Genomic DNA, 11,488 nt, shown 5'->3' with positions numbered 1-11,488 from the left:
AACCCAAGGTTGAGTAAGGATATTGTTGATGTGTTGTGAGATTGTTAACCACTGTCATAGCACAACATTTGTAGTAACTGTTAAATGAGAAACTAGTTTGTTCTGTAAGCCTTCATCTTAAGTGAGAATAACAGCACAACTGGAAGAGCGTAGTCAATGTCACTGAACTGTGCATGTAGAAATTTCTGAAATGGTGCATCTTTGGCTATGTGTATTTTCACCAAAAAAAAAAAAAGGTTGAGAAGTTAGAGGTATGCTGTGGGGTTGTTAACCAATGTCGTAAAACAACATGTCTACTACTGTTTCCCAAGAAACTATTTGTTCTGTAAGCCCTCACCTGAAGTACAATTAAAAATAAATAAATAATTAATTAATTTTAAAAAAAAATTTTTTATCATGCATTAGGTGAAAGTTTACGAATCAAGTTAGTTTCCCATTTGACAGTTTGGACGCAGTGTTCTACGACATTGGTTTCATTCCCCACAATGTGCCAGCATGCCCCCCATTTCTGTCCTCGGTTCCCCGTTTTCTTTCGTCCTGAATTGCTACCCCTTCCTGCCTTCTCATCTTTGCTTTTGGGCAAATACTGGCAAATTGTGATCTAGTACAATCGCTTGTTCTAAGGAGAACGTTCCTCTCGGATGTTATTATTTTATGAGCCTGTCTATGGTTTCGCTGAAGGATGGTCTGTGGGAATGGCATCAGTCCCAGTTCAAAAGGGTATCTTATGGCCATTAGTCTCAGGGGTTCCTCCAGTTTCTGTCAGACCAGTAAGTCTGGCCTTTTTTGTGAATTTGATTTTTCAGTCTCCAATTCTTCTCCCACTCTGTCCAGGACCCTCTGTTGTAATCCCAGTCAGAGCTGGGCACCATCTACTTCTTCTGGTCTCATTGTGTAGGCTGTGATTTATGTGGTCCATTAGTCCTCTGGACTAACTGCTCCCTTGGGTCTTTAATTTTCTTAAATCTCCTTTGCTCTGAGCAGTAAGAGACCAATTGTATCTTAGTGGCTGCTCACAAGCTTTTAAGACCCCAGATGCTACTTACCAAGAAGGATGCAGAACTTTTGTCTTTATGAACTATGTTGTGCCAACTGACGTAGCTGTCCCCCGAGTTCTCTTTGACTTTTTACCATTAAACCTAAAACATATGTATCTAACCTCTCCACCTTCCCTGATTTACAACAAAAGCAGTATACCTCTTCCTATATAAAACTCAAAGTAGGATTCTCTGAGCAATAGCTTCAGCATTATCTGGGAGCATATCACCAGTTACCCTCCAGTTGATTCCAACTCATGGCAACCCCAAGTGTGTCAGAGTAGAACTGTGTTCCACAGGGTTTTCAAGGCTGTGATCTTTTGGAAGGAGATCACCAGGCCTTTCTTCCAAGGCATCTCTGGGTAGGTTTGAACAGATCATCTTTCAGTTAGTAGCCGAGCACTTAACATTTGTGCCACCCAGGACTCCTTGGAAGTATATTAAGAATGCAGAATATCAGGCTCCACTTCAGACCAACTGAATCAGGTGACCCCAGGTAAGCCATATTATGCACATTGAAGTTTAAGGGGCACTGCTCTAGAGTAGAACCAATTGTCTCCAAGTTTTTCAGAATCTTTACAATATGGATTATCCATTCTCTTACCTATCTCTCTGACATTTAAAAGAAAAGGCCCCACATCTTCTTTCCATTCCAACTTCTTAAGTTTCCCACACTTCTCTTTCCATTTCTTCATGCCCCAATCACTCCTCAACTCATTCAAATCTGCCCTCCCATCACCATTCCACTCAGCTCTCATTAAGATCAATAACCTTAAGAATGATGTTCAATCTAAAGGACACCTTTCAGTCTTCACTCTACTTGACCTCTCATTGGCCTTTCTCTTTTTTAATCACTTTCTTTCCTGAGATGACATGTACAAAAGCAATGGTGGATAAAGCTTCTGGTGCTTTAGCATGAATCAAAGCAGTGGCACAAAGCTGTGCTACTAGTTATTGTATCCCTCACTGACAAGCACTGGCATGAAACAAAAAAAGCCAATTCCCTAAAGAATAACCTTGATGAAGCAATATTATTAATTTTACTAAATCTCAACCCTTGAACATGTATCTTTTTAATATCCTACTCAACGAAATGGGAACTAAGCATAAAAACTTCTAGTGTATACCAAAGAATAATGGTTGTATGAAGGAAAAGCACTTGTGCATCTGTTTGAGAGCTGAACTAGCCACTTTTTTTCATGCAACATTTTTACTTGAAATAATGGCAAAATAACTGTGGTTATTCAGACTTGGATATGTGACAAACGTTTACTAAAAAATTAACAAAGTAAACCTTCCATTTCAAGAAAAATAACTGACAGTATATGCCAATGACAAAATTCAAGTTTTCAAGTGGAAATTACAATTTTGGAAAACTTGTAACTGCCACCATGACCTTGACAGCTTTCCAATACTAAGACTTTTCTGATGAAATCAACAGTAATATTAACAAATGTGGTTTTTGATACTGTAGAATGGCATATGTCAACATTTGGAATAGTGGCACAACTCAGCATTTTCCAAATGACCAATGCATGATTTTACGAAATGGTAAAAGATCTATTTAAAGTACAAGACAGACTTATGGATCTGAATGTAACAAGAGTGCAAAAAGCTCACTGATATGACTTCAGAACCCACATTATAACTAACCTTTAAGAAGCTATCACCTGCTGAGTTTTGGTATGGTATCAAAGAAAAATACTCACAGTTAATGTAAAAAAGTTACTAAAATATTCTTCCCTTTTCCAATTACATCTGTGGAGGCTGAATTTTTTTCTTACATTTCAATCAAAACAACATAATGCAACAGACTGTAGGTGCCAATATGAGAACCCAGTTATCTTATATTAAGGCAGACTTGAAATTTCGAGATTCGCAAAAACGTAAATAATGCCACTCTTCTCCTAAATATTTTTATTTTGAAAAACATGGTTATTTTTCACAAAAATATTGTTTGTATTAATATGCAATGGGTTTATTATTTTTTAAATAAATGAATGAATATATTTTTTAAAATTTCTCAGTTACAATTTGAATACAGTAAATAGCAGTATACACAACCAACATAAACAAAAGTTCTTTGAGGTCCACAATATTTTTTAAAGAAGTCCTGAGACCAAAAAGTTTCAGGATTGCTACCCTAGGAGAACTTAATCACACACCCTATGACTACAATTAACCTCCACACACCCATGACGCCAAAATTTGTCTCTGACCCAGGCCTCTCCAAATTCCAGACCATTTATACAACTGCTTACTCAACATCTCCACTGAGATGTTTCACAGTACTTCATACACAATGTGTCCAAAACCAAACTCATGATCTCATCCCTCAAAACATGGTCCTCCTCCATGGTTCTCTGTGAATGCCAACATCATCCATTGTAACCTGAAAGTCATTCAAAATACTTCTCACCTCCTCATATCCAATCATTCAACAAGTTCTGACTCTTTTGTCTCCTAAATCTCTCTCAAATCTATCTACTTCTTTCTACTTTTATTGCAACAACCCTCTCTAACAAATCTACAAGCATTTATTCTTTCTGCACACCATCCTCTAAATCCATTCTCCATAGAGCAGGTAACATTTTTAAAAGAAAAATTTAACCACATCAGTCACTCTTTTAAAACACTTCACTGCCTTCCTATTACTGTTAAGATAAAACCAAAAGCCTTACTTACCACACTTGTTAAGACTCATCTGATACTGCCCTATTCTTTTCAGCACAGTTCCCCAGCAACATTTCCTTGACCCAGTCACAATGGCTTTTGCCAAGTTCCTCAAGAATGCCATGCTTATTCCACTTCCAACTGTCTTTTCTTTGAACACCCTTCTACCCATGTCCTCATACTTCATCTCATTAATTCTCACTCACCTTCATATCTCTAGGAAAATCACTTCCTCAGAGAAAGCTCCTCTCACCCCTCCAGGTATGTCCCTGCTACATGATGTTATAGCACCCCGAACTTTTTCTTCATGGCACCATCACAGCTGGTAACTACAATTTTATTTCTATGATTATTTAACATCTGTGCTGTAAGACTATTTTGGTCATCATTGAATCTCTAACACCTGACAAAAAGTAGAAAGACAATTTAAAAGGTTAAAATTCTTATTACTTTTTTTTAAATTGTACTTTAGAAGAATGTTTACAGAACAAACCAGTTTCTCACTAAACAATTAATATATATTTTTTTTGTGACACTGGTTGCCAACCCCATGACCTGTCAACACTCTCCCCTTCTCGACCTTGGGTTCCCCATTACCAGCTTTCCTGTCCTCTCCTGCCTTCTCATCTTTGTCCCTGGTCTGGTGTGTCCATTTAGCCTCGTTTTGTTTTATGGGTCTGTCTACTCATTGGCTGAAGGGTGAACCTCAGGAAAGACTTCATTACTGAGCTATAAAACTGTCCAGGGGCCATACTCTCGGGGTTTCTCCAGTCTCTATCAAGCCAGTTAAGTCTGGTCTTTTTTTGTGTGTGTGAGTTAGAATTTTGTTCTACGTTTTTCTCCAGCTCTGTCTGGGACCCTCTATTGTGATCCCTGTCAGAGCAGTCGGCAGTGGCAGCCGGGCACCATTTAGTTGTGCTGGACTCAGTTTGGTGGAGGCTGTGGTAGTTGAGGTCCATTAGTCCTTTGGACTAATCTTTCCCTTGCCTTGCCACTGTTTTTGGTATTTTCATCTTTTAGTGTAAATATACAACAGGAACTTTTTACCACCGTATCCAACAGTTTTAGAAACTAGACTCAAGACAGTCTTCCTTGTGATATCTCTGGAAGAACACACTAAAAAATAATGGTATCACAACAGTAGGTCATGGACAGAGCGGGAGAGAAATGTAGAACAAGATTCAAACTCATAAATAAGACCAGATTTACTGGTCTGTTAAAGAATTGTGGAAACCCTGAGACTATGGCCTTCAGACAGTCTTCAAACTTGGAACTGAAATCACTCCCGGAGATCTCATTATAGCCATGAAATACACAAGCCTATAAAATGAACAATAACATTAGTGAGGATTGTATACCTCAGAACAATCAACTATATGTTACCTAAAGTGCAGCATTTTCCCAAAAGCAAAGTTCACAAGGAAGGTAGGGGCAGGAAAGCTGGGAAAATAGACATGGGGAATCCAGGGAGGAAGGGGGAGAGTGCTGACACATTCAGGGGCTTGTAACCAATGTCATGAAGCTGTGTAGAAACTGCTGATTGGGAAACTAATTTGCTCTGTAAACTTTCACCTAAACCACAATAAAATGTTCAAAAAATAAATAAACAAATAATGGTGGTTGCCTCTGGGAAGCTGAGTAGCCAGAAGACAGGAAAGGGAAGATGATTTGCTTTTTACTGTATATCCTTTTGTGCCTTCAAAATTAAATTTATATATTATATATTTTTAAATACAGTCTTCTAGTACCTAAAAGCACTATCCCTAATATTTCATTTTCTAGATTTTTCTGGGGAGATCTTTTAGGATTCAAGATATAACTTTTAAAATATATTATCTGAGGATTTAGGAACAGGATCTACAGATGCCCAGGATTTATCTATTTAGAACCTTAATATGTTGATCAACCTATTTTGATGTGAGTGCAAAAGTGCTCATTAGCTAATAACTCATTAAATTTTCGAGCTCAATGACATGTCACACATGAAAGCAAAAACTAATCGTGAACCAATTTTACTCTTTCTAAAACATTATATTGATAAAATCAGATATTAATAAGGAGCAATCCAGCTTCACAGAAAATGTATATTCCTAAACTTCAAAAGACATCCTAAAAACTGCTACAAAAAATGACGAGCCATGTACAACACTAAGCTAAAGCAAAAGAAACACCGAACTATCTATTATGTGAAGAACTGTGCTAGGCATGATTTACCCATTTGATCTTCACAGTAACCCTGCCAGAATGGGGAAACAGGTTTGAAAGGCTATCACACAACTGTTCAGCAGTAAAGGCAGGTATCTGTACCTAAGTCTATCCCTCCCATTCCAAAGGCCATTATTTCTACCACACCACCTGTCTTTCCAAAGTAAACAGACATATAACTATTAATACAAGTTAATCAGAGAAAAACATATCTGACAGAATGGACATCTTTTGCTTTATTCAACATAACTGAAGACCAGTTGCTATTTTTACCTTACGAAAATAAATTGCTAACATGAACATCGTCTTTCTTTCTACCTGCCTTATCTGTTGACTGTTTGAAAGCATCTAAAAAGACCCTCCAAAATCAACCACTATTTCATGAAATACAGTCCCAAAATAAAATTCAAAAATTAAATATTTAAAACTAATGATGGGTAGCTCAGTTTACTGAAAACACTATTCACATACATTCTCTCCTTTAATCCTCACAAGGAATACACTGAAAAAAAAAAAAAAAAAGGTTACTGCCATTTTCCAGAGAAAGAAAGTAAGGCACTCTGAGACTAAATAACATGTAGCAGACCAAGAATCTGAACCAAGGTCTCTGACACCATTCCAATTTGAAATGCTCTTCTACCCTTAACAAACAGCATCTGACTTAACTTTCATTTCACCTTTCTTAATATTATATTATACCAGATGTGAATAAAGCCTAGAAGGGAACATGGAAAAAATAACACAGTTGTTAGGTTAGGATGTTGTTATTAGGTGCTGTCGAGTCAGTTCCAACCCTATGTACAACAGAACAAAACACCGCCCAGTCCTGTGCCATCCTCACAATCGTTGTTATGCTTGAGCCCACTGTTGCAGCCACTGTGTCAATCCATCTCATTGGGAGTCTTCCTCTGGCTAGTAGGATTTTATATAGGGATGAATTTTACACTTTAAAAATTCCCTTTAAAATTTTTTTACTATGGTAACTCTTTTTAATATCCTTACAAATACTTCTACTAATATGCCAATATAGAAACCCTGGTGGCATAGTGGTTAAGTGCTACGGCTCCTAACCAAAAGGCTGGCAGTTCGAATCCACCAGGTGCTCCTTGGGAAGTCTAAGGGGCAGTTCTACTCTGTCCTAGAGGGTCGCTATGAGCCGGAATTGACTCAACGGCAATGGGTTTTTGTTTTTGTTTTTAAATATGCTAGTACTAAACAGAAAATATGAAACGATAGTCAATTTAACTGCCAAGTAGGATTTAATTTTTAAAATACCAGAAATAATTCTCAGGTTAATGAAGACTTTCTAATGAAATTTATGAATACTCAGAAATCTTTTATATAAACCCTCCTAAAATAAGTGTCAATGGAGGGCCTAAATTTTCTTAAGTACTCAGTTTGTCAATAACAAAAATGAATTGAAATAAATGGGCCAATAACTTATGGTGTTTATAAGAATTTTTATTATAATAAATCAGCTGTCATAACCAGTTGCCAACAAGTCAATTCCAACTCCTTGTGACCCCGTGTGTCAGAGTAGAGCTGTGTACTACAGGGTTGTCAATGGCTGATTTTTCTAAAGTAGATTGCCAGGCCTTTCTTCCAAGGTGCCTCTAGGTAGACTCAAACCTCCAACCTTTCCGTTAGCAGCCTAGCACGTTAACTGTTTGTACTACCCAGGCACTCCTTTATTGTAATAGTACTATTTTAATGGGATTGACAACCAAGGATTATTAAACAACCAAAAATGAAGACAATTAAAAATACTTTGTCAATTTAGTGAGAAATACAGCCTTTATTCCCATCTCAAAGAAATTAAGATAATTATATCAAATTTTTGGTGAACATCTCAAACATTTTCTACTAATTACCTCAAAATGGCATTAAAATATAGAAACATCCTAGTTTTCAATTACTTATTATTGAAATTCAAAATTGTAAATATAGCTATAAAAATAGTCAAAGTACTGAAGGACCACAGGACGGATGAAGTAGATGGTGCCTGGCTACCACTACCTATCGCTTTGACTGGGATCACAATAGAAAGTTCCAGTTAGAGTGGGGAAAAAAATGTAGAACAAAACTCAATTTCATAAAAAAGACCAGATTTACTGGTCTGATAGAGACTGGAGGAACCCCCAAGACTATGGCCTTTAGACACTCTTCTAACTTGGAACTGAAGCCACTACCGGAGATAACCCTTCAGGCAAATAACAGACAAAAAAAAAAACCAAACCCGTTGCCATTGAGTTGATTTCGACTCACAGAGGCCCTATAAGACAGAGTAGAACTGCCCCATAGGGTTTCCAAGGAGCAGCTGGTGGATTTGAACTGTCAACCTTTTGGGTTAGCAGCTGTAGATGGCTATGGTTCTTAACTACTGCACCACCAGGCCTATAAACAGGCCTATAAAGTAAACAAAACGTCTGCAAGGAAAGTGCTCCTCAGAACAATCATCTATATGAGACCAAAAGGACAACATCTGCCCAAATACAAAGATGAAAAGGCAGGAGGGGGCAGGAAAACCAGAAGAATGGAAACTGGGAACTCAGGGCGGTAATGGCGAGAATGCTGACACATTGCAAGGATTGCAACCAATGTCCCAGAACAATTTGTATATAAATTATTGATTGGGAAACTAACTTGCTCTGTCAAGCTTCACCTAAAGCACAATAAAATGTTCAAAAATAAATAGTAAAAATTAACGTGTTCAGAATTCAGAAGAATGGTTAATCTAGATAGGCAAATATTTACATAAGAGGAAATACATGGCTTCAATGGTCTATCTAGTATTTAATTCTCTTTTATATTTTTGCACAAATCCTAAATTACAACATCTAAGGAAAATTGCTTTTACTCTCCAAACTTCAAAATCCATCTCTACTATTCCCAAAAAGTATGCCAGGTGAGTTAACACTCAATTTAAACCCTCCAAACTGAAAATTACAAATTAATGGCTTGCTTTAACAAAAGTACAATGTCATATGACCTAATACCAATGAAGGAATGGACAGTTCAAAACACATGCTCATTATCATCTACATTATTCTATAAGTCAATTTCATGGTACAGAAAAAAGATACCTTTAAAGATAGGTATCTGCATTTTCCCCAGATCACGACATATTTTGAAAACAAATCAACCACGTTATGGGTTAAAATTAGTATTTCCTACTAATTCCCAATTCATTCAACAAAAATGTCTTTGTATCATCACAATTATAGTCACTGGAAATACTTCACCTACCAATTCTATTTCTCAGAAAAGTGTAAATGCAAAACTCTGTAGGAACTTTCAAAAAGACATCAGCTCTAAAATTCACTAGAGAAATTTCTAAACAAACTGAAGTCAGCAAATGGCTGAAAACAGGTGTCACTACAGCAACCCCAAAGGAAGATGAAGTGATGTACTTACGTTTCAAAACAACGATCCACGTTGTCAGACATCAAAAGCAGCATGCATAGCTGTTCAAGGGCTATTAGTTGCATGTCCCTTTCATCTCCCTGTCCCATCTGTAGCCATTCCAGCAATGTATCCGGATCCACATCTGCCATGGTTTTTCAAAAGCCTCTTTGCTTAAATTTTAAAAAGGAAAAAAGGCCCTTTAAATGTCCACGACTGACTAGCTTGGTTTAAAAATTTTCTTTTACATCGGCTAGAACCAGATTTTCATGTTGTCCTCCTAGAAATTAGAAAAGACTCGTAAGTATATGTTTCTCAACTTTCCTTATTCCTCGCCTTCAACACTGGGATATCATACTAAATAAAAACCAGTTTTGCACAAGAGTATAAGCTGATTAGGTTGCTGCTTAGCTAGAAACCAGAGCTGCCTTTGTCAAAGTCAAACAGGCTTCGGACCCTACTACTGCCATCACTAACGCCTGTGCCAAAAAGGCAAAGAACACCTACTAAAGGCCCTTTTTTTCCAGCAAACTTCTTCCACCCTCCCCTCCCCAAAACTAATCTTCGGATAAAGGTTAGATCCAATTTTGAGCAGATTCTAAGCACTACGATCCCTCTCAAACTGATTTTCTCCTTTTACAAACTCTGCTGGCTTTTCATTTTACTTACTCCTTTTCTAAAGATGTCTCAATACAAATGATGATGAGCTAACCTACCTGTGAATAGACTTGGTTTGGGAATTCTGGCAGTCCTGACAACTATTATAAAAACTTTACAGACAAATGCTAAAAGTAATGCAATGGACTTACACGTCACGGATCAGAATACTACAGGCCACTCTATGGCCCTCTTTCCCCCACCCCCACAGGATGGGGCAGTTGGTTAAAAGTGATACAGTAATACAAAACAGAGAAGCAGCCCCAAGAGGCAAGTCATTACAAAAGCTCTTCGTAAGCGCCCTGACCAGAGGATGGCTTTGGGTCCCACGTAATCCAACTGCAGGTGTGTGAATCCAGCGGCGAGTCCCGGTGGGCACCCAACGGCGGCGACGAGCCGGGCTGACCCAACATACCGGGCCCGGCCGAGCCCGTGCGGAGGCGCTGGCACCGCGCTCTCGTTTCCCACCACCAGACCCCGCTAAGTTAGCTACCTGTGTCTAGGAGAAGGGGGAAGTTCTGAAGCAGAAGCAGCAAGCCTCAGTGCCCGAGAGGAGGCCGTCGGGCCGGGCTAGGCGGCGGGTCCCCGGGAGCGGCGTCCCGAACTCCGAGGCCCAGCGGGACATCCCTCTCGCCTGCCAAACGGCGAACCCTTCTCAAGGGCAAGGGGGGCCTGCCCTGGGCTCTGGCTTAGCCTGTGTAAGCTGGGCCCCGCCGCAGCAGGGCCAAGGGAGGGGAACAAAGGGGCTAAGCAGGGGAATAGGCAGCGACCCCGCCGGCCTCAACTGGCAAGGAGGTCTCGCTCCCAACCCACCGGCGGGCGTCCCGGATGCCAGCCCACAGGCCCGGCCCTTCCGACGGCCCGAGGCGCTGCCGCCTCCCTTTCCCGCAGGCTCTTACCCAGGCTTGTAGTCCCAAACTGCTCTGGTCCAGCTGTAAGCAGGCCGCAGGCAGAGTCAGGCCCGGCCGCGGCCCTCGAGTTCCCAAGCAGCCGCAGGCCGCGCAGGTCGAGCCGGGCAGGCGGCACAGGAAAAGCCGCGCCTCGTCCCTCCCCTTCCTCCACGGGGACCTGGTGACAGAGAAGCGAGAGGTTCTCCCGAGAGGCGGCAGCCAGCACAGGGTCTGTCCCCAGCACAAGGCTCCTCAGGCTCTGCAGCTTAGAGGCCCGCGCGGTGCTGCCGGCGGCGGCAGGAGGAGGCCGCGTCCATCTCGATCCGGGAGGGGGAAAGGAGGAGGGTTGAGTGAGAGTCGGGCGGGGAAGCTGCAGAGGGCAAAGCCTGGCGGAGGCGGAGGCGGAGCCAATCTGCTCTCCCGGCGGCGACCCTGCCAGCGGCCACCTGGGGCGCTGCGGAGAGGGGCCGGCCCGCGGCGCCCGGGCGCCAATGGGGGCGCCGGGCGGCCGGGCTCGTCTCAACCCCTGCCGGGGCGCTCTCGCTCCCGGGGCCTCGGGCTCCTTCAGGTATTTGCCACCGTTTTCCTATCGTAGGCCCTGGCCTCCCCTTCGCTTCGCTGTCA

At 40.9% G+C, this 11,488-nt stretch overlaps 1 protein-coding gene across 5 annotated transcripts in view; it reads right to left on the bottom strand.

The window, feature by feature from the left end:
- Positions 1-11,161, bottom strand: part of HECTD1 (HECT domain E3 ubiquitin protein ligase 1) — a 103,731-nt gene extending 92,570 nt beyond the window's left edge. For 3 of the 5 annotated variants that reach the window (XM_023731486.1, XM_023731490.1, XM_023731489.1), the window contains exons 1-2: positions 10,874-11,160; positions 9,330-9,597 (exon numbers count right to left, since the gene is read on the bottom strand). In XM_023731486.1, the coding sequence (XP_023587254.1) occupies positions 9,330-9,469 (140 nt within the window). In that variant the 5' untranslated portion in view covers positions 9,470-9,597; positions 10,874-11,160. Of the gene's footprint in view, positions 1-9,329; positions 9,598-10,873 lie in introns of all 5 variants that reach the window. The other 2 variants (XM_023731488.1, XM_023731487.1) reach the window with 2 other exon arrangements.
- Between the last annotated feature and the right edge of the window lie 327 nt (positions 11,162-11,488).

The sequence above is a fragment of the Trichechus manatus genome, unplaced genomic scaffold (genome assembly GCF_000243295.1).
Source record: "Trichechus manatus latirostris isolate Lorelei unplaced genomic scaffold, TriManLat1.0 scaffold00043, whole genome shotgun sequence".
NCBI lineage: Eukaryota > Metazoa > Chordata > Mammalia > Sirenia > Trichechidae > Trichechus > Trichechus manatus.
This window is presented reverse-complemented; position numbering and strand designations above follow the sequence as displayed.